At 50.5% G+C, this 21,974-nt stretch overlaps 5 protein-coding genes across 6 annotated transcripts in view; 1 reads left to right on the forward strand and 4 right to left on the reverse strand.

Annotated features, from left to right (window-relative positions):
- Positions 1-480, reverse strand: part of LOC117582910 (keratin, type II cytoskeletal 5) — a 3,290-nt gene extending 2,810 nt beyond the window's left edge. Inside the window, exon 1 of the mRNA XM_034271005.1 lies at positions 226-480. Within this exon, the coding sequence (XP_034126896.1) occupies positions 226-369 (144 nt within the window). The 5' untranslated portion in view covers positions 370-480. The remainder of the gene's footprint in view (positions 1-225) is intronic.
- Positions 481-6,268: 5,788 nt separating this feature from the next.
- On the reverse strand, positions 6,269-6,976 carry LOC117583136. The gene is given in 3 exon segments (XM_034271327.1): positions 6,269-6,313; positions 6,315-6,568; positions 6,631-6,976. Coding segments are annotated over 3 exon segments (645 nt in total).
- A 4,327-nt stretch (positions 6,977-11,303) lies between these two features.
- On the forward strand, positions 11,304-13,363 carry LOC117583345. 2 transcript variants are annotated; one of them, XM_034271609.1, is made up of 4 exons: positions 11,304-11,826; positions 12,099-12,453; positions 12,519-12,832; positions 13,296-13,363. In XM_034271609.1, exons 1-4 carry the CDS (start codon positions 11,304-11,306, stop codon positions 13,361-13,363), a joined length of 1,260 nt encoding a protein of 419 aa, XP_034127500.1. The 2 variants fall into 2 exon arrangements, with proteins under 2 accessions (XP_034127500.1, XP_034127501.1); XM_034271610.1 differs by having other exon boundaries at positions 12,519-12,826.
- Positions 13,364-13,988: 625 nt separating this feature from the next.
- On the reverse strand, positions 13,989-15,103 carry LOC117583137. The gene is made up of 3 exons (XM_034271328.1): positions 15,014-15,103; positions 14,668-14,843; positions 13,989-14,592 (listed from the first exon to the last, which is right to left on the reverse strand). Exons 1-3 carry the CDS (start codon positions 15,101-15,103, stop codon positions 13,989-13,991), a joined length of 870 nt encoding a protein of 289 aa, XP_034127219.1.
- Positions 15,104-17,068: 1,965 nt separating this feature from the next.
- LOC117582912 lies at positions 17,069-20,885 on the reverse strand. Its single transcript, XM_034271006.1, has 5 exons — positions 20,801-20,885; positions 18,332-18,701; positions 18,117-18,263; positions 17,822-17,958; positions 17,069-17,734 (listed from the first exon to the last, which is right to left on the reverse strand). The coding sequence occupies exons 2-5, from the start codon at positions 18,697-18,699 to the stop codon at positions 17,172-17,174; spliced, it is 1,215 nt and encodes a 404-aa protein (XP_034126897.1). The 5' UTR covers positions 18,700-18,701; positions 20,801-20,885; the 3' UTR covers positions 17,069-17,171.
- Positions 20,886-21,974: the final 1,089 nt, after the last annotated feature.

Raw genomic sequence — 21,974 nt, forward strand, 5'->3', positions numbered from 1 at the left:
GGGTTGGTTGGATATGGTTGTGTTTTGTGATGTCTATCATTTGTTTGTGTCTTGTGTTTTTTTTTTGTTTTTTTTTTTTTTTTTTTTTTTTTTTTTTTGTTTCTTTACGTTGGGGGGGGGGGGGGGGGGGGGGGGGCGTTTCACTTTCACTGTGCCACTTTTGGGGTGTGTGTGTTCTTAGTGGGTTAATGTTTAATGGTAATCCTTGGATGGGTTAATCCGTACCGTGAGCTGCAGACACGAGATGGAGTCGGTGTCGAGGCACTTGGCAAATGCACCCGACTGCTCCTCGGTGGCGGCCTTGACAGGATCGGCAGAGATGCCCGCTGCCAAGAGCAGGACACATGCGGTGGCAATGAAGAACTTCATGGTTGTTGTGTGTGTGAGTTTGGCTTTGAACTGAACTGAATTCCTTGGACACCACCGAAATCACTGGTGTGTGTTCATTCGAATGGAACAAGCTGCGGTTTGATAATTTTTCGACGCTGTCAGGCTGTTTTTAAAGAGTTTCCAAGCTAACGGGATGCCTCCGTCGCGGCATAACGTAAAATTATGTAAAAAGTGCACACACACACACACACGGGCAGAGCCAGAGCCGATCCAAGACCCAGGCAGCAGGCAGCGAGCAGCGACGCCAGCAGCGGGTAGCGTACAATGCGCGAGGGCCCGGCGTTCCCTACGACACGAGCAAGCGCAAGCGCAAGCGCAAACTCAATCGCAAACGCGCACGACGACGACCGCGACGGCAACGTCTTCACACGTGTCTGCTCTCTCGCTCAGCGCAATGGCAGCAACAGTGGCAGCGACAGCGACAGCATCTCAGCATCTACGCTTAGAAGACGCATTAGGCAAGGCGCAGGCAGCGCTTACGACGAGCTTTTGTCTGCTTCCGCATTAAAGAAAGTCGCTGGCGACTGCGGCAGCGACAGCGGAGGCGGCTGCACAGGGCTCGAGCTCTGTGTGAGCGCGAGAAAGTTTCAACAGAGAGACAGAGCAGGCAGCTTCATCCACCACCAAGGTTGTCTACCTACTCTCCCGCGTGCTCTCTCTCTCTCTCTCTCTTCTCTGCTCATCTTCTCACGCACACTTGAGCAGAGAGTGAGCGTCTTTTGTGGAATTCTGCATATGTATGTATGGATGAACCGTTTTAAAGATGCTTGTGGCTGGTGGTGGTGCTGCTGCTGCTGCTGCTGCTGCAGCAGTTGTTGTTGTTTCTGGAGCCCGCACAGATTACAACACATGAGGTGATAAACAGGTGCGCAGTACCGCTTAACCTTCCCCAGAGAGGAGTAGTAGCCTCTCTCCCCCCCCCCCTGATCGTGTGCTGGTCTGTGCTCTCTTCTCTCCAATTTCCCATTCCCACTCTTCACCCATTTGCCCGTGCATGTGTGTCATATTCTTCTGCTTTTGTTAATTTTGAACGCTTTTGTTTTTGCTGTTGTTGTTGTCTTCTGCTCGTTTTTGGCCGCAAGAAATGAAAGTTGTATGTATTTTCATACTACTGTTATTTGTGGCCCCAGGTCTGGTCTGGTCTGGTCTGGTCTCGTCTCTCTGTGTGTCATCTCCGTTCCCCGCCGCCAGAGCAGGGGCAGGCTGGGAATAGTTTTTGTTTTTGGTTTATCGCATGTGCGCGCCTTGAAATTACTTTTCATTTTCGTGACTTTATTGTTGTTGTTACAAGCATTTTAGTTATTGCTGTGTCCGCTTAGCTTTTATTACGCAACATAAACTGTGATTTATGTCGCCGGTTATGCAACTAGGACGAAGGCAGGAGGAGGCTCTAATCAGAATCTACGATAGGCACGTTCCCTGCCCTACCCGGAGTGTAGGGTGTGCTGCTCCTTGGTGCCGGTGAAAACACTGCCGTGGGCCACCACGGCCACCATCATTAAAAACTGCCTGACTCTGCAATTGTGACACATTAGTCAACAATTTGAGCTAAGCAAAAGTGCAAATAACAACGCGCTTCAATTGCTCAAGTGAAATGAAAGAGAAATTACACGAAGAGCAAACAGAAACGGATGCGAGAGAGATGGGATGAGATGATAGATACACCGAGCATACATGGATGGATGGATGGATGGAGGGATGGTTGCTGCCTGGGAATGGCATGGGGCATGGCCGAGTCAATGGCTGATGGCTGATGGCTGCCCCAAGTCGGGCTCCCGTTTCAAGGTGAATGAGACTGACGACATCCGACACTCGCTGGCAGACGGATCTCTGTGTGTGCGGCTTACGAAACCCCTGAATCATCCGCATAATGGATCCGCCGCCGCTGCCAAATAGTCGATTGCCAATGGGGCGTATGTGTAATTGTCTGCCACAATTTAGTCAGCTTTCGCGGCCGGACCCACGTGACGTCAATGGCTGGCAACGGCAACGCCGTGAAGCGCTTAAAGCCGACCACCAGGGCAAGGCATTTCGTAACCAAAAGGGTGCAGCATCCGCCCAACCGCAAGAGAAAATCAAAGCAACACCACAGTAATCGCTGGGTCTGCTCTGAGCCGTCTTTGAGTCGAAATTTTTGTTTTCAATTTTCACCGGATGGCAATTGGCACACATTTGAATGCAAATGAGTTCATTGTACATGACTGCCGCACACATCGATGCACATCCGTTTTAGCACAAAAACTTATGTTGGTCCACGCGCCAAGCGCGTCCAGCCATTTGGCATGTGCCAGCGCACAGCCGCCGGCATGGCCAATGGCCAATGGTGGAACGGACAAACAGCCAAACGGCCAAAGCGCCAAACGGGCAGGCCAGGCCAGCAGCAGGCATGGCCATTCATGCGAAAAGCAGCCGTCGTCCAAAGTGTCGACCAATGTGTGTGCTTTTTATGAATGAATTTCGCTCGTAGTTGGACGGACTCTGCACTGCATGAAGTTATGGCTGTTGTTGTTGTTGCTATGTTTGGGGTGTTGCTCTTGCCACTTTACTTGCTACTGCCACTGCCACTGCCACTGCCAATGTTATTGTTTATGGCTGTCACAGAGCAACGCAAACAAATTGCCAAATGTCTCAAAAAAACAAAAAATACGGAGAAAAAACAATGCACTGCTTGTGTGTGTGTGTGTGTGTGTGTGTGTGTGTGAATATTACATCAGAAACGGAAAGTGAAACATTGGAAGAAAACAATTTTTCCCATTAAAATAAACAGTCGCCTTTTTTGTATATTTATTTTCAATTTCTTTCAAGGATAAACTTGGACAAGGATGAATGGCTGGCATATGTCATATGTCAATGGACATTTTAGGGTATTATTTGAAGGATTCATTACGCGAAATGCTTACAAATACTGCAGGACATGCAAACAAGAAATGTAAGAAAATATGTCGATAAAGTGTTTACATTTTAATCTGAAAAATAAACAGAAAATCAATGAGGATTATGCATAGCTTTGGGCATTTTTAATTGCTTTTATTGCGGTGTTTACTGAGGCCTGTAAAACATTATTACTGGCGACTAAAATTACTGAAAAGTTTCTTAAGAAAGTTGGCTACACGCACCCCAAAATGTGAGAAATCTCCATAATTACATTACTTATTGGGCCAACGGCAATGGGAGATCCAAGATCGGAGATTGCATTTAAATGGAAGATTAGTTTACGGCCCAGCAGCCCATCATCGTGTTCTCACTTTCGTTTTGGCTGACATCAATTTGGGCTCGAAACTCATTAGTTTTGTCGAACGAGTCCGAGAGGATGACCGTTGTGTCCCACACAGATAGCATTTTACTGTATTATTTATCAGCAGACGGGCCGCTGTGACCATTTGAATTGAATTAGAGTCAAAATGCTTAGCCGTGAAAGTTTTTTTCCTCTTATTTTTTCGACTGATTTGCATAAGCAACGAAAGCTGAAGGGCAGAGGCGGAAAAGCGTGCATTACATTACCGAACACCGACCACCTATTAGAGATGTTAGTTTCGATGTCTGGCCATGTTGCAGTTTAGTCAGTTAACGGGGATGGCGATGTACCGTAGCAGCAGCAGTAACAAAAGCCAGTGATTGGCACCACAATTTCACATTGTTTGCTGACATCTTTTTTTCACCTGCCTGCCTGGCTGCCTGGCTGCCTGGCTGGCTGGCTGGCTGGTATTTTGCCAATCAATTTGCCGCATTGTGGGTGTGTTTGCATTTGCAGAGCTGCCAAATTTAATGTTTATTTGGACTTTTTTCTCTCTTTTGTAAGTGGTCAGGCGAAAAGAATTCCGGAGCGCCATCGCAGGGCAAAAATTTAATGAATAAATAACAGAAATGTTTCGGTGAAAGTCCGTGGTCAGAAGTAAGCCATATCCGCACAGCAGCCGTAGAGCGTGTGTGTGTGTGTGTGTGTGTGTGTATGAAATATTTTTGCATTAAAATAAATCGATAAACGGTGTGAAGGAATCAAGGAAAGTGACATGACATTGCGATGATGCAATTTAGTTTTTGGGTAAGCATAAAACCGGAAAATCCAGCATGTAAAGGATTCAGGGGGGGAGGGGAGCTCGTTGGCCATTGGTTTGCCATTAAATAATAACTGCTTTCCAGCTGCTTAATTGAACAAGTAAAAGTAACTTGCAGAAGAAACTCCCAAGGCAAACCCGCCCTCAAATATTATACATACATTTCCGACAGAAGCGGACAAAAGATTTCACAAAAAAAAACCATAAAAATGCCAAGTTAATAGAACAGATTTTCCCTTTTACGGTCATTTGAATTAATACGAAATTTGCATAATAATGCCAAGAAGAAAACGAAAACCACGATTATGTCTACAGACTGGGACTCCCTCCGGTTTCAGGCCCAAGCTGTGCCCAAGAATTTGCGGTATTTGGGTTAAATATTAATTTACATTCGAAACGGGCAGCAGCAGCAGCATCGCAGCATCGCAGCATCATTGAAAAGTGAAATTTTTCGGTTGGCAACGATTAAAATGTAGGCTGCGTGACACTTTCAGTCAGCTCCAGCTCCATCTTGGTCATTTTCCGCGCTCATCGAACGACGATTAATCAGCTAATTTCTTTATGAACTTTCATTTATGCAGTGGAGTGGACCGAAGCCAGTCAGCAGCATTCACACACGTCGCCTCCATCGTCATCTCTGAAGTTTTCGTGCTCATAAACCCAGTCTCAGTCTCAGCCTCTGTGGCAGTCGCTGGCTTTTTATTGTCAACCGTTTCCATGATGATTATGCGCTGTAAAAATCAAACAATGTACAATTTAGAGTGGGGAATCTATTTCGCGCCACTTCAGTGATATTTTTTATATAAACTCCAGTTTTGTAGAGCAGGCAACAAACAAATTCACTTTTATGAACTTATTTTATAATTTAATTACAAGCGGCAGACGAGACCGAGAGACAGTGACCAAAAGCGAGCTCGTAAAGCGCCGCTGAAAAGGGAAAGTTACCACCAGCCACCAGAGTAGCCACAGCAATTAGGCAGCAGGGCAGAGGCGCAACTGCAGCAGGCAGAGGTGTACAGCAAGTTGCTTTCGGGGCATGCGGCGGCATGCGGCATGTATCCCTGTCGACCGCTCAACGGGTTTGTCTGCCGTTCGAGTGCCGCTTTTAATGTTATTGTGTAACAGAACGAACACAGCCCGAAAATTCAGGTCTGGCAGGGCAGTTATTTGTTGCTGCCGTTGCCCATGGCGGAAAGAACCGTTGTGTGCCGCTGCTGCTGCCAAAATACAGTGAAAGTTGGCCACGCATTATGCAAATTCCATCCGCAGGCGGCCCCCGTATCTGGCGGTGTACCAGATTCCAGCGAAAACAAAAGTTCAGCGGAGAATCAAGCTGCAAATAAATGTAGCTGAACTCTGATATCTCCGGTATCTGGGATCGATAAGAGTGCCGGAAAGAGCGGGCTGACAACTGATGACAGAGCAGCAGGGAATACGAGATGAATGCGAACTATGAATGCTCTTCTGCAGGCAGCTTTGAGCTGATGTGTTTGCTCTAGGAACTGTCTGGACATGCCAGCTGGCAGTCGCATCGGCCAGTGTATGGCGACAAAGTACAACTGTTGTGGCCATGTGTAGGTTGCCTTCTGGTTGCCCGCTTTGTGCCGTTGATGCTGGCAACACAATACGAGCTCGAGCTCTGCTCAAATAAACTTTCACCGATTTCATAAACCAAAGAGAAGCAGCAGCAGCAGCAGCAACCGTAGCCAAAGAGCGACACGACTGTCCAGAGTCCAACTTGTGTGTGTCTATTGCATGATGGTTAAGTTATTAATAATGCTACATAAAAACTAACTAACAAAGGGATGCCGCAGCAGGGAGCCTCACTGGCAGCCCCTGTGGGCCAGCGGCTGCTGCAGCGTGGAGCGTGGAGCGGCGACGCCTCCGCTTGTGATGGTGTCCCTCGCCGGTTACGTAGGAAATGCTGTGGCTGGACTCGCCGCCCTGCTGCGCTGCTGTTTTCAGACCCAGCATGCCGGCCATCATTAGAGCCACCATCGACACGCCGAGCGCCTTCATGGCCAGAGCCCCGATGCCGCCGAGCCCCAGCACGGCCATCATTTTGCCAAACATCAGGGCCATGGCCAGCAGCATGCCCTGGCCCTTGTCCTTCTTGCGGGCTTCTGGAAAGAGAGCAAATATGGCACAGTTGTGAGTGGGAATTCCAGGCTGTGTGTCAACCCACCTGCCACCTCCCCTCTGCTCTCATCTTCCAGTAGGTAGGCCAACTTCACGTTCACCTCGTGGGTGCGCAGATAGAAGGCCAAGCTGTCCAGCAGGCCCTGCTCCGAGTCCTCCTCCCCGGGGGATGTGGCATTCCGCAGTGGCACAATCTCCAGGCCCCGCACCACCACCAGCGGCTGGTCGCTCCTGTTGAGGTTCCTCAGGACATTGCGTAGAGCGCGCTCGCCACGGCAGAAGAGCGTGGCTGTCCCCTGGTCCTGGTCCTGGTCCTGGTCGCAGTTCTCCGCTCCCAGAACAAGGGAGCACAGAGCCAGGAGCAGGCAGAGCAGTGGCAAGACGCGAAACATGTCGGCAATGCGTTGCAAGTTCAACTAAAAGCCTTGACAATCCACTGGTCATATTTTATAGTCGGGGTTCCACTTTCCCAGAATGGCCACTGAAGCATCGCGGAGAGCTCCAAATTGTCACAAATGTGCCGCCAATTGTGGCTCCAATTGTAAACTAAAACAATGGCCAGCAGGCCAGGGCTCCTGCAAACAGAAAGAAAGAAAAATGCTTTCAGCTTTGCGTTCTCTTTCGGCTCTTGTTCGCTGTGCAATTTTCTTCTTCAGTGGCCGTTGCAATTTTCAATTTTCTCAACGGTCAGTTGGTCGAGCGGCGCTCCGTGGGATGCGCTCCGCTGGTTCTCCGTCTGGCTGGGAGATGGTTCACTCAACTCGGTGGCAGCTCTCCATTTGCCAGCAGCAAATTATACAAATTAGAAGTGGTCAAAGTGCTGCTGCTGGGCTTGTTCCTGGCACACACCCATCTCCAGCACGATCTGCCTGCGATTCTCCGTCGCTCTATTAGTCGACACGCCACTGCAGAGGCGTGCAAGCCAAAAAAAGCGAAAGTTACCCCGCCCCAAAGATGAGCAATGAAGACGTTTAGTGGCAATTTGCGTTGGGCCTGTACTGGCCTGGCCTGGACTGGTCATGCAACGGTCATAAAAATGGGTCGCTCGACCCAGAGGGTTCATCATTTAATTAGAAGGAGGCACAGTCTGCTGCTCTTCGTTTTTGGGTATTTTGTAATACCAAAAAGCAAGCTTATTAATCAAGTTAACGTGACTTTGGCCCAAGGTGGAGCAGCGGATAGAAATCAGCAGCAGAGAAGGCATTTCTCTGCTCCATTTGAGGGTGATGATCATTCGATGATCGACTGCGCTCCAAAACCAATAACTTTCACTCTCAATGTATTAATTTTTATATTTATCATATTGTTGTTCAACACACACACACACACACAGGCACACACACAGGCACACACACAGGCACACATTTTGTGGAAATTTTGTAGTAGAAAAAAAAACAACAACCAAAATACATTACCGCAACAACAGCAAAGAGCGGCAAGTCAAGTCAATACGTTATTGAACCAAAAATTGATCTCAACTCGTTACGTTGTTGGTGGCGGTTTCGGTTTCGGTTTCGGTTTGGGCCATAAAAAGAAAGTCTCTCTCTACCCCTTGGCAGCAGATCATCAGCATCAGCTTGAGACTGAGACTCCGATTCAGATTCAGCTTCAGCTTCAGTTTCAGGTTCACTGCAAGTGGAAGTGGAGGAAAGTTCGATTCGCTTCAGTTGAGGTGGGAGGGAGCCTCCATTGTGGCGGGTCTCTCTCTCTGATTGATTGTTGTGCAGCATCATCATGAAGTGTCCCTCATTTGCCGCACAAAGGGCGCTGCTTGTGCCTTGAATCGAGTTGATTGAATGATGAAGCAGGAAACTGTCAAGTAAATGTTGGGTGGGGCAGGTGGAGTGTGCATGTCGAAAGGGAAGTTCAAAGTGACTTGCAGCCGCTGGGCATTTATTTGGAGTTCGCTTCAATACGAAATGTTTGCCATGCTCCAGGTTGAAGTTTTATCCATGGAATATGTCTCAAAATTACCCGCACTTCATGTACGAGTCTCTACTGTGTGTCTGTCTGCCCCTAAAAGTATGCCACAGAGCGGGAAATTAAACTTCTTCCGGCCGCAAAGTATGCAACAAACAATTTTGCACGCCGGAAGGCAATCAACCACAAGGACCACTGCCACATCCTGTATCCTGCGGCAGCAACAATAACTGACAAGCCCAAGCCCCGGAGGGCCCAAGTAGCGACGCCCACAACTGCATAAACAAATCAGCGCTGCCTCAACAAGGCAAGTTTGTGTTTACTTAGGACACGCACGGGTGAAATCCATAAAGAAATAGTTTTTAATTGTAAAACAATTAGATTCAAATAAATTAAACGAGTCGCTGGGCTCAGGCAATCGATAAGCCAGCTGTGGAAAAACAGAAACCGCAGAAAACAAACAAACGCGAGGCCCCCTTGCGCCAGTGGCAGAGCGAAAATTGTGCCGGTGAAAATAAAGTTGCACACAACAGATGGATGCCACGTAATTGCCAGCAAAACAAACAAAATGATTGCAAAGAAAACAAAGCTCTTGACTGCCAGAGTGTTCCAATTTGAGTGTCAGCCTGGACAAGTCCAAGTGCAAGTCCAAGTGCAAGTGCAAGGAGCAGCTGAGTGCTCCTTGGCAAGGATTTAGCTAAAAGCCAAAAACTGTAATGGCTATCCAGCTTCAACTTTAGCTCTTGCAGCTGTTGCCTTCTGTGACAAAAACAGACCAAGTTTTGGCATAAACAAAGTGGCACACAACTTATGGCAAGTCCTTTGCCAGTTGTACAACTCCTGCAACTCTCCATAACGATTTCAACTGCTAGTGGCAGGATTGCTAGCTAGCCTTTGGCCCTCACTTTGATGGCAACTTTTAGTGTCGTTCGTTCCACCTCCTTTGCAACATTGAAAGCCATGCCAATTATGAGGAGGCCACAATGGATCCTTAACCCAAAGAGGCGCAGAAATGTGGAGCATGGATGAATGAATGGGGCATTGGATTACCGACCGCCCGCAACAGTTTGCTAGAGAGTCGTTTGGTCCACTCTTTGGCCTGCAACTGCGTGGCAGATGCTGCTGCTGCTGCTGCTGCTTCACTTTCTTGGCAAGCTACTCGCATTTCGAGTCGCATTTCTTGTGCTTTTGTGGGCATCGCTGCCATTGACCATTGCCGTTGCTCTCTGCTCTCTGCTCTTGGCTATTGGGTGTCAAGTTGCCAATGCTGTGGGCTGCCCAGATTATGGTTATTACAATAGATTGTGATGCTGGGGAGAGTGCAGATGGATATCTCAAATGAATGGCTGCCAAATGGTGCCACAGCAAGCATGGTCGAGGTCTGATTGCCACTGCCACTGCAGACATCGCTGCCTCTGCTACTCTGCCACTCTGCCACAATTACCTCGCTCACTCGCACTGCTGCCTCGAAAAGTGAATATTTATTAGCCCGCTGACGAAAAGTGTTTTATTCCCCCGTCCCCGCTCCCCCTCCAGAGTGTGCAACAGAATGTAACTGAAACGAGCCGCAGACGCGCGGCGATCTATGAAAAACGAGAGCTAATACTTCGTTTCACTTTTCTTTTTATTATTATTATTATTTATTTATTTATTGCGAGTGCTGCGGCCCATGCCCACATGCTTGCACATATTCCCGCTGCACCCCCAGTCCCAGTCCCAGTCCCACTCCCGCTGCGTTTCCCCTCCCGTTTCCGAGTTAATTGTCGAGTGTCGAGTGTGTGCCTGGTCTTGCTTTTACTTTTGCCTGCTCGCAAATTACTGAGCAAATTAATGAGCAGTAAATTAGCCGCGTTAGTGGAAACAGCGGCCACATGCCGTGGACGCCAGCGCGAAGACCACGCCCTGCCCTCATATGCACCTGCCCCTGCGCCTGTGCAGCTAATGAGACCACCCTTTGACCTTTTCGGCATGCAAAACAAAGCGAATTTCGGGCAGGCGAATGCTCTGGGCCGGGGCACAGTGGGGCGAAGTGCGCCCTAGCGGCGGCAAAATTAGATGCAGAGTTTGCTGAGCAGCGAAGATAAAGCCCTGCCAGTCACTATTGGAGAGTACTTGCACTCCTTTTAGTGGACTTTCAGTTCCTTGTTATATTCGAAACGAAAAGTTTAAAAAACATTCCACGTATGAAATATTCACAGTGTTTTTTGGGGGTCTAGTGTATTGATTATGAGGATGCTGCATGGTGGAAAATGATGGACAAATCTTGAACATAATTCTGCGAAGATTTTTCACCCTTGTTTGCCTTGTCTGCTCCACTGTGCAGCGAGTGACGCGCAACTGCGGAGTCGGAGTCTCATTTCTGATTTCTGACGCTGCCTGCTGAGCGATGGCCGTCACTCAGCTGGTTGACTTGAAATCAAAACTGAAGCAAAATTGTTTTGCCAGCGCCTTGTTGTTGTTGTTGTTGTTGTTGTTGCTAGTGGCAGCCTCTGGTGCTGCACGCAGCCGTTGTTGGATGCTGCCGCAGCGGCCGAGGCTGCCACTGCATCGACTGCTGCTCCAATAAAACTGAGTTGCATGCAACGTCTAGTAATTAGTCTTTACAGCAGCGTGTTGCAAGGCGCTGCATCATCCATCACTGCCAGCGTTTCGCGTCCCATTCGACACTTAGATCCATGTGAAGGATACGCCGTGCGCTCGCTCGCTCTAGCTCTCGCTCTCGCTCTCGTTCTCGTCCTTGCTGCAGTGAAAAACAAAAGCAAAACCAAAACCCAAAAGTCTAAACAGTGAACCACAAAAATGCTGCACTACCTTGCTGCCAGCTGTTTTCTGCTGGCTCTGAGCGGCCTGCAGCCAGCGACCGCGGCCATCCACAAGCGCAGCGGGGCCCACGCGGCCAACGGGCTGGGCTCGGAGGAGTCTGCCACCCGCTCGCAGGCCCACTCCCACGCCCAGTCAAAGCCCGCGCTCAATCCGTCCGGCAGTGTCGAGAACACGGACCTCTTGGATAAACTCAGCTGGAAGTGCGCCAACAATGCGAGTTGTCTGTACGGCGTGGCCAATGGCATCATGGCCTCGTATCGGCGCGGCGAGACCATCAAGCTGGGCCTCTTCGACCTCGTCCGGCTGCCCGAGCTGGACCAGGCAACGACGCACAAACACAAATGGGGCACGGGCCGCGGACTGGCCAGCTTCATGGACTTTGTCAGCGGCAATGCCGTGCGTGTGCCCGTCGGCCCCATGGTGTTTAGTGTGCAGCGCTCGGAGGAGGACAGCGATTACATTGAGGTGGCGCTGCTAAAGAAGGCCGCCAGCGGCACAGGTAATGAATGAGAGCCAGCCCCTGCCAATTGGTATGCAGAGCGCACACAAGGCAGGCTCCCCCGACAGGCTCCACATGTGTCACAACACTTTAGACTTGGCCATTATTTATCCCCATTTCGATACACATCCGAGGTGCTGTCCTCTCCCATCAATCATATCAAACCTCGCATCAAATCCCAACCCCAATCCGGCTCCAAATATTACGTATACGCAGCCATTATGGCCGTAAAGCCTAAAACGTGTTCTGTTTTCCCAAATTCAAATCTACAGGCAGGCTGCAGGGTACTGGCGGTGTCGCAAGCCTGCTTGGGGGCGGCGGTGGAGGCGGTCTGCTGGGCGGCGGGGGAGGCGGCGGTGGCATTGGAGGCGGCGGTGGCCTGCTGGGTGGCGACAATGGCGGTGGCGGTGGCGGTGGACTGCTGCGTCGACGACATCAGCACCAGGACAAGAAGCAGTTCCAGATGCTGATTCCCATGTACCTGGCGGCGACCACTTTCGGCTGGACAATGGTGGCCGCCAAGGCGGTGGGTTTGCTCACTCTCAAGGCTCTCATTCTGTCCAAGATTGCGTTTGTCGTGGCGGCCATTGTGCTGATCAAGAAGCTCATGGATAATGCCAGTGAAAAGTGAGTCTGCCCGGAGCCACACTAACAAATCTCCTTATCCACTTGCTGGCTCTCTTTTCCCCCAGGATGATGTACCAGTTCCCGGAGCAAACGCCCTACATGATGCCCTATGGCATGGACTATGGTGGCCTGCATGGCGGCGATATCTCGCCGGAAATGTATCCCGGCTCGCTGCATCATCTGGCCATGGCCGGCGGCGGCCAGCTGTCCGGGCATCCCGGCCATCCCGGCCTCGAGAGCTTCGGCGCGGAGAGTCATCTGCACTCGCAGGTCTCCAGCGACGGCAGCAATCACACCCAGGTGCTGGCAGCTCTGGGCGGGCTGGGCGGACTGGGCCACAAAATCAAACGTGAGGACTCTTGGATGGCGAAGAGTAAGTGTAAGTTGATGCAGTGCCTCGCTCTTACAGGTGGGCCTGCTTGGGGGTTAGCCAAATATCGTGGCCGACGTCCGGCCCACACATCCATCGCTGTCGCAGCCGCTGCGGCCGAGGCCAGCATAGAGGATGACCATGCGGACGATGATGATTACTGAGCAGCGTATTTATATCTTTGATTTGCACACAAGCACTCTCCGAAGCTCACAAAGTCATGCACGTTTCCCCTTACTTGGTTTTGGGTGCTTGGCCGCAGTTTTTTCCCCGCAAAATTGCATACTTTTGGAGCGAGCTGAGCGCTGAAGTTTCCTGCAAACTTTGGCCACAAATGTCAAGGCCGCTGCTGTGTGTGCTGCATATTTCTCAGCTGACTGAGATTTAGCACAGCCAAGAGGGGGCCCATTAGTCCAGCTGGACACACCCTGAACTGCTAATATTTATGTACTCGAATCTCTGTGTGTTGCAGCCACTCCAGCCAGGCGGCCGCTCATCTACAACTACGTCCAGCCGCACATGCCCTACTACCGCTCCTGAGTAGGGCAAGGATGGAGGTTGGAGGATGGAGGATGGAGGATGGAAGGAGCTACTGTTGTTCTGCTGCCATATGGGGGAGGAACAGCGGACGTGACACGTGACACGTGAGGGCTCCCAGCGGACCCCGCGGCCACGTGGAGTGCTTTAGGCTGCTTTTGATTTAACATTCAATGAGCTTGTGTATTGTTATTGTTATTATGCTTAATATTTATTGATTTGTTCTTAGTTCAGCGCAAACCTGGCGCACACATTTAGTCTAGTTCGAGAGTCTCCGTAATTAGCAGGCAAAATGCTACAAAAAGCCACAAAAAAAGGAAAACAAATTAAATAATTGGACACAAAGTTGTTCCGAAATTCTATTTAATTTTATTTATGCAATAAATATCAATAAATAAATAAGTGTAAATACATTACAAATGAGTGAAAGAGCTGAGAGGGAGAGAGGGAGAAAGTCGGAGTGAAGGAAAGTCAGCAGAAGGAAGAGAGCGAGAGAGAGAGAGAGAGAAAGCGGAGAAAGCTGCTTGCCTGCCTTTTATAGAGAGAGAAAGAAAGACTCAAAGAGAAGGAAATGCATAGAGAGAGAGAGAGAGAGAGAGTCAGGAATGAATTGCACTTGGGCCAAGTTTTATTGCGGCAGCTGGGCCGCTGGCTGCTGGCCAGTGTAGGCCATGTCCTGGGCCTCCTGCTGGTGCTGCTGCATCTCCTTGGCGAGTATGTCGGCGGGCACATCCACCAGTCCCTCCACGAAGCCATCGAAGGCACGCGCCCAGCCCGAGCTGTAGCTGTCGTGATGCGAGGGCACCTCGACAATCGTCTTCTTGCTGGAGAGCAGTTTCTTCAGCGATATGATGACCGCCAGCAGCAGGGCAATCTTGGACACAATGAGAGCCTTGCCGGCCAGCAGGAAGAGGCCCTTGAGCAGCAGAGCACCGACCATGCCCGTCTTGGCCGCCATCATCATGAGCATGGGGCCCATGTTCTTCATCTTGCCGCGGCCCTCCTGCAGCGCCTCCAGGGGCCGCACGGAGACGCCGATGTTGAGGCTGCCCTCGGGGTCGCTGCTCATCACAAAGTCGGCATTGTCCGTGAACTTGTAGCGCAGCGAACGTGAGCGGATGTACTTCCACATTTTGTTGGCCATCAGCAGGGCGAAGGTCTCCTCGTCGGAGCCCATCGACCGGGCCAGCAGCTGATTGACCTCCGGGTCATCGGGCACCATTGAGATGTTCCTGCGGATGCAACAATACTAGCTGTCTAGCTGCTGGACCCTGGGAATCACCAGCCCCCTCCCCCCAGTGACTTACCAGTTCTCGGTGACCTTCACGCGGTCGCCCAGGTCGAGGCGAGTGTTCAGGTAGAGGTGATTCATGACAATGGACATCTTGATCATCCTGCAGGCTCGGTCGTCCTCCTGCCTGCAGTTCTGCTTCAGCTTGGCCAGCAGAAAGTCCTCAATGTTGCGCCGCTCATCGTCGGTTATCTGCAAATTGAAGCGGAAATGGAGCTTAGCACAACGAATGCTGGGGGGAGCAGACCCGTTCTATTTTTGCAGATAAAACAAACACTGGGGGACCTTCGGGTATCCTTGTCACTGGCAATTAATGCCCAATGTTATCGCACAACTTTGTGCGGCCCTGGCCCGGACCTTACCGTGAGGCTGCCATCCCTCCGCTTGCTGCCCCTGGCCGAGACGAGCACGAGGCAGAGCGCCAGCAGCGTGCAGACCTTTAATGTTTGCATGTCTTTTGTTTCGGGTATCGGATGCCCTTGTTGTTCTCTGATTGTGTATTTGGTTCACTATATCCTCTGGCCTCTGGCCTCTGCCTTGTATCCTTTCAGCACTTGTAACACACACACACACACGCACACGCACACACACACAGCCCGCGTCTACACTCTCGTCTGCTCTGCACTTTAATGTCACGCGTTCGTGTTCGCTGCCGCTGCTGCTGCCGCCGTTGACATCGTCGTCTGGATGGAAAACCTAATGCGAATTTTCCGCCAGCGACTTTGATTTTATATGAAAAGCGGCCAAACAGAATACAGGCCTCTGCCGCAGTCGCTGCCTCAGCTGGCGTTTGTTTTTGCAGCCTCGAACTGGTCCCATCCGTACCCAAAAGACAAGAGACCAGAGACCAGAGACCAGCGAGCAGCGAGCAGAGTGTTGTGCCTTCAGCTTCAGCGATAGCCGGAGACGGACCCGTTTGGCCAGTTTCGGGAAATGCTCCCCAAATGCTGCTGGGAAGCTGCCACTTTATGGCCTTGGCTCTGGCTGGATTCTTGCTTTTGTTGTCTTTGCGTGTGGGAGAACAAAGCCAACAGAAAGTAAACGACAGACCCAATTCCCAACCACAAAAAAATGCCAATTTTCCCACACTCAGAGACAAAGTCAGGGGCAGGGCAGGCGGAAGTTACTTTCAGGGAAACGAAGACTGCAATTGACGACACGCATGCAAACATGAAAGAAAACTTCTCTCCTCCATTTGCACAGGGGAAAACAGAGCGGGAGTGGGAGTGGCAGGGAGAAAATTCTACCTTTAAAAATGAGCCAAAAGAGCTGCCTGGCAGCCCCTCAATGTCAGCTCTCCACCCACTCTTTGCACCTCCGCAAACAGCCACAAAGGGGGGAGCGCCTCTGCACAGCTCGTGTTTACATTTCCCATTGCTCTGGGAGCGCCCTTTATTGTTGCCAATTCCACTGTGCCGCGGCAATCAATGGGCAATCCCCATTATTGGCATGCACAAACGCCTCCTGCTGTCAGACGGAGAAGATTAAGCGTAAAGCGTGGAAATAATTGATGGCAAGGGCGGAACGGGTGCCCCATCCGCTGGCCATTTATCGTGCACCAAAATTGGCGCTCAGCCTCAGCCGAAAGGTGTTTCATTTTGTGCAGTTGCTGGAAGTAGGCTAGTGTGGACACTGCCCGACAAAAGTGGCACGATGAGGCCGCAGGAGAGTGGGCAGTGGGGCGCACAAACCGCTACTCGATCTGTCCATAAACCGTTGCCTCTGCTCTGCTCTTTGCTCACCGCTCTCCCGGCCACATGTGCCACAACGCGCTGGTTGTGCATTTCTATTTTGTGTTTTTGTTGCGGCTCCCAAATCAAACCGCACCAAAATCACAAATACCTCCGCCCAATCCCCCTCTGTCTCCTCACTGCTCCCCGCTCTGACCACTGGCTGAGAGTCATAACAATTTCTCAACTGAGAAGCGCTTTCTTTTGGAAAATGTGGTCCAGTCGACTCCTCCGCGGACTCCGCGGAGCGTTGACAACGCGCCAGACAGCAGCCCCTCTGCATTGGTGTTTTGGCTTTGGCTTTGGCATTGACTTTGAACTACTATCTACAGGCAAGCACGAGAGGCGTTTGATTAAAGGTTCAATTATGCAAGGCAAGTTTCAGCCGAATTGATTCCCCATTGTTGTATAAATGAAACATAATTATTCTCCAGCTTTCAGCATTTTCTGCAATTACAATTTCGATATCTGCAGAGCTCTTGCAGCAACCCTCGCGCTGCCAACAAACACGCCAGTCCACTTTTGCTCAGTTTTCTCGCCGCGGCATTTCTTTGCCTTAATTAAAAGCTGCATTTTATTTGTAGCCAACTTCAAAGCCAGCAAAAAGCAGAGCAGCGCAGAAAAGCATTTCGCAGTGAAATTTGTACCATTAATTAAATGCCGCCACGCCACGAGGCCCATTTTCAATTGAAAGTTTTGGGTTTTATTTACAATTAGCGTAATAAATATTCTTATAGGAATGCAACAAGGCCAAGGGCCAAATAAATAACAACGGGCCGTGGAACCTTCTCTAGCTCTTCTGTGGCTGCTGCTGCTGCTGCTGTTGGGGCTCGGCGGCAATGTCCTTGCCGGTGTTGCGGCCGTAGTAGCCGTTGTAGGCCGCCTCATGGGGCTCGCCAAAGCTGACGGAGTTGCCGCCCACCTGCTGCTGCTGCTGCTGTTGGCCCTGTCCCTGGTAGCTCTTGCTGTAGTAATCAGTGTAGGGCTTCGCGAAGCTCGGCTCCTGGCGATAGGGGAAGGAGCCGGGTGGACCGCCATGGCCGCCGCCCTCGAAGTGCTCATGGTGATGGTAGTACGTGGCCGCACCTACGCCCTGTGGCGTGTACTCGGGGAAGGTGTTCTTGCTGCCAAAGAGGCCGGAGAGGCCGCCGCCGAAGGCACCGCCCACGCCGCCTGGAGGCCGGCAGAGCTTGAAGTAGGCGAACAGACCGGGCAGGATGATGGCAGCCAGGCCGAGGATCTTCTTGAGGCCAGCGATGCCCAGAATGAAGGGCAGGAAGAGGAGCAGCTTCAGCTTGAAGATCTTCAGCACCAACAGCAGGGGAATAATCATCTTCTTGAGCTTCTTGCGAGCTGCAAAACCGAAGGGACAGAAAAGGTCGAGAAAGTTGATTAGCGGCCGGCAGTCAGCATTCATATTTAATGTCTTTGTGGACTTACAGAAGGCACCCGCTCGCTTGTTCTCAACGACATCCAGTTCATCATCAATGTCGTTGCCAATGAAGCGGGCCTCGTAGCGGCCGGCCTCGGTGAGCTCCTCGGGCCACTCCACCTCCAGAGCCGTGGACTTGATGAAGCTGTTGGACGAGGACGGCAACGTGCCAGAGAATGAGAATTTGCATTTTCATAAATATCTCATATTTTATGCATAAACTTGGGCGACTTTGACGTGGCGACCCAAATTCATTTGCATCCGGCACGAGCCGCAGTCATTTGGTTAATTGTGACAGCTTACCGTTCGGCGCGGCGCAGGGCGAATTTCACCAGCAGATTCCAGTCGTCGTCCTCGCCACGTGGCTCCTCCGAGTACTCGAAGGGCTCCTGCAGCAGCGAACGCTGCTGGGTCTCGGGCAGACGCACGACGCGAGCAAAGTCCGAGAGGCTGAGGCAGAGAGTTGGTGGGAGTTTAGTCAATCAGCTGGAAAGTGAATCAAGGGTGTCCATCCTTACCGGTACTGATCTCTGTAGAAAATCTCATCGAACGTATTGAGGGCTTGGGTCTTGAAGCACTCGGAGAGATCGCCGCCCAGACAGTTGCTGTTGGTGCGCGCCAGATACGGATCGTTGTCGCTGCCTCCCAGGCCAAAGATGCTCAAAATGGAGGAGCGACCACGCTCCTCACCCACTCCAGCGGGTCCGGTCTGCTGTGGCTGCTGCTGGAATTGCAGTGTCTGTGGCTGTTGTTGCGGCTGCGGCGCATACACCTGCTGTATGTTGTTCGACGACTGCTGGTCGGGCAGACGCAGACCTTCGCCGGCCACCAGGCCCATGCCGACTGCGCCGACTATGGCCAGCAAGGCGAGAGCTCTCATTGCCATGGCTGAAAGCAGCAGAAGAAACAGTTTTAAACACGTCCACTGCCACCGAACCCGCAATAATTGTTGTTGACGTCTCAGCCTCAGCCTCAGCCTCAGCCGCAGATGTGTATAAACAATTTTTCGTTCGCTTAATTGACACTGAACCGGTAGCAGAGTGTCAGGCGAAGTTTTCTCTATCACTCTCAACGTTCGATTATGTTTGAGACTGTCACGCGATGCCAAAACAACTCCGAAAACCTGACGCACACTTTTTGTTTTTGGCAACTTTTACGCTCAGTGGTTTAACGGCACCGACAGCTGACACACTTCTCAGCTGGCATGCACTCCTCAGCCTGACAGAGGCGCAGCTTCAGCCTCTGCAATTAACCGTTAATTCAAACGCTTACGCTGAGTCGTAATAACTCTCGCTTTCAGCTCTCACGCCGCTCGCTCACTCGCAGCTGCTGTTCAGTCTAACTGTAAATGTCTCGCACTGAGCACTAAGCTTTCTGTGGCCGAAAAATAAAACACGAAAAAACAAAAACAAAAACAAAATACAATGCGGGCGCAGCGCAAAGAGGAAAGCCACAAAAACCGAACCAGAGCTCTGTGTATGAATGTGTGTCTGAGTGTATGCGTGTTGGGTTCGAGACGAGCGCCCAAAGTGAAATGCGAAATGCATGCCAAACCGGTTTGAGTTCGGAGGCTCGGTCGCTTAACCCTTTGGCAGCAATGAGGCGGCAAATGCACGTAATTGAATTTTTGGGTGAAAACGCATAAACAGCGGACCTAATGTGCTTTAAAAAGGTCCACAAAAGTTTGGTCAGGCAGAAATGCATTAAAGCGCGCTTAATTTGATGCTCTTTCGATGCGGACGTACAATGGGCTAAATTGGGTTTATGTGCGACTAATTTAATTTCGGATTCTGTGAGAGAAGCATCTTTAAATGGATAGATTTAGTCCCACTTATGACCACTGTACTCATCGATAGATGCTTGTCCCACTGTCGTGTCGTCTGACGCCAAGCTGACTTCAGACACGAATCAGTTCGTTATGCTCCAGGGGCTGCTCTGGCGCCTAGCCTCCACGGCATGCCACGAATTTTTGTTGGATTCGCACTCATCAGTGTGCCGATTGTTCGTCAATCCAAATGTGGGTTTGGGTCGCTGTTTGGTCATTCACAACTAATGTGGCAAGCCATAAAACAGTCATTGCCCTTCGTATTGGTTCTGCCAAACGTCTGACAAACGATGAAAAAATGATTCTTGATTTCCTGGTATTTCCTGCCACACAAAACTATTTTTTGATGCTGATAAATTGATGTCAGTATAATTAAACAGCTGTTGGAACTAGTTTGCCCATGAGGAAATTAGGGCCATTAGGAAAACTTTTAATGTTGCAACTTTTGCGAGAACAATTCTGGTGATTAAATTAGATTTGTGTGACGGGCAGAAGGAAGCGAAATGGAGGTTTTGGCACATTATCTACATGAGTTTTACTTTACATTTTGGCAGCTGAAAGTATGCTACATAAAGTGTGGAATGATCATGTCAAATACACGTCTGTATCGTGCATTAACTACATCCTGAATAATCTCTGCTAATTCAGTAGTGATTAGTGATAATAAGATATCTAAAGATACCCTCTAGACCGAGGCTAGTTGAGCCATTAAAGGGAGTATTTTTATAGCCCAATTCGCGGAATGAATTACTAAACTAAATTCATTATTCATGGCCATCTTTTCTTCAGTCAATGGACTGCGAATGCTGCTGCTGCGATGTTGAAAGCGAGTCCCCAAATTTGGGCACTGTGTCGTGTTTGTTTTATTTGTTTGGCTTTCGCATTTGCATATGCCATCGAAGGTCAATGAAATGTGGACGGGCATTACAACACCAAGCGAAAGATGTATGGAAATGATGGAGCCATAATTTGGGGTTCGGCTTGCAGATAAATACAGCTCACGGGCACAACTGTAATTTGGTAATATGTAATAACACATTGCCCCGACCACTGCCATTTCATCTTGGCTCATTACGCAACGCTTCTGTCAGTTCATTTTCACTTCACTTCACTTTTGCCGTTTTGCCATTTTGCCGTTTTGCCGTTTTCACTGGTGGTTTACCTTTTGCTGTTTCCTATAAGCGCTTGCGGGTGTTTTTGTTTGGATAATCCTTAGCGGTGGACCTCAAGTGACTTTGCCTTGCTGCTGGCCTACAAGCGACTGTGCCTTGGCTGCTGGCCGGCAAAGATTTTATATGAAATGTGAGAAGTGGCAGAGGAGAGCAACCGGAGCAGCAGTGGCAGCACACAAACAAAAAAGAGACAATGGCCCAGACGCGTCGTCGGTTCCAGCCCACATTGATGATGATGGCTGAGAGGCAGACGAGGAGTCCGCTGGCGCGCGATCATCACGCTCGAGCTTGAGGTAGGTTGGGGGTCGAGATACCCGATCGATCGATGAGGGCCTGAAGGTGTGCGAAGACGTCAACGACTTGTGTCCGGCTGGCCCGTTCCGACCCGACCTGGGAGAGCGCCTTGAGAAAACCCCAAAAATTATTGTGGCGCACGTCGAGGCCTTGGCTTTAATTTGAGTTTGATTTAAAGAGACAACAGCAACTCATGACTCATCCACACATGTGGGGAAAAGGTACGTCACTTCCCAGCCAGGGATTATGTAATTTTCGACTGGTTGCCACACAGGCAATGATTGCTTTTACTGCTGCTGCTGCTGCTGCTGCTGCTGCTGCTGCTCCGTTTTGCAAACGCCCACAAGGGGCACATGCTGGCAAAAGTCATGGCAAATGTGAACAAACTATGCTGCATCAGCATAGACAAGTGTCTGTCTCTGGCGTGGCTCTGTGTGCGGTGCCCCACTGGCCGAGAGCTAAAGCTGGCGTGATTACCGGTGGGAGCCACCAGAGCTACTTGCAACCGGGAAAAGCCCCCGAAACTCGCAACATTACTGGGGGATTTTCCCACTGCCACTGCAATCTCCGCTGCTCGAGCTGTTTGCTTGGCCCCCTCGCAATTCCCGCAAGCGACCGCAGGCGAGCGTCAGGCGGAAATGGTTCAGCGTGTCCGTGGGCAGGGCAGCGGCTCCTCGAATGCCCCCCCGCCTGTGGGGCACCCACTGCCAATCCAATGCAAATGAATTGCACAATTGGCAATTGCATTCACCCCGTGCCCTCTGCAAAGGACTTTGCTGCAGCGGGAAAGCCATTCTGATGCAAGTGCGATGACTATTTTCAATCAGTGTGTGAGCAGAGTCCACCAGTGAGGAGTTCTCTTCTCCAGTG

Source organism: Drosophila guanche, unplaced genomic scaffold (assembly GCF_900245975.1).
Source record: "Drosophila guanche unplaced genomic scaffold, DGUA_6, whole genome shotgun sequence".
Taxonomy (NCBI): Eukaryota; Metazoa; Arthropoda; class Insecta; order Diptera; family Drosophilidae; genus Drosophila; species Drosophila guanche.

Excerpts from the sequence above, each read along its gene's own strand:
- LOC117583345 (XM_034271609.1), top strand. The coding sequence starts at position 11,304 with ATGCTGCACTACCTTGCTGCCAGCTGTTTTCTGCTGGCTCTGAGCGGC. Across the intron at positions 12,454-12,518 it reads ATGGATAATGCCAGTGAAAA|GATGATGTACCAGTTCCCGG; the intron begins GTGAGTCTGCCC and ends CTTTTCCCCCAG. Across the intron at positions 12,833-13,295 it reads TTGGATGGCGAAGAGTAAGT|CCACTCCAGCCAGGCGGCCG; the intron begins GTAAGTTGATGC and ends TGTGTGTTGCAG.
- LOC117583137 (XM_034271328.1), bottom strand. The coding sequence starts at position 15,103 with ATGCAAACATTAAAGGTCTGCACGCTGCTGGCGCTCTGCCTCGTGCTC. Across the intron at positions 14,844-15,013 it reads GGAGGGATGGCAGCCTCACG|ATAACCGACGATGAGCGGCG; the intron begins GTAAGGTCCGGG and ends TTCAATTTGCAG. Across the intron at positions 14,593-14,667 it reads GTGAAGGTCACCGAGAACTG|GAACATCTCAATGGTGCCCG; the intron begins GTAAGTCACTGG and ends TTGCATCCGCAG.
- LOC117582912 (XM_034271006.1), bottom strand. The coding sequence starts at position 18,699 with ATGGCAATGAGAGCTCTCGCCTTGCTGGCCATAGTCGGCGCAGTCGGC. Across the intron at positions 18,264-18,331 it reads TTCTACAGAGATCAGTACCG|CCTCTCGGACTTTGCTCGCG; the intron begins GTAAGGATGGAC and ends TCTCTGCCTCAG. Across the intron at positions 17,735-17,821 it reads CAAGCGAGCGGGTGCCTTCT|CTCGCAAGAAGCTCAAGAAG; the intron begins GTAAGTCCACAA and ends TCGGTTTTGCAG.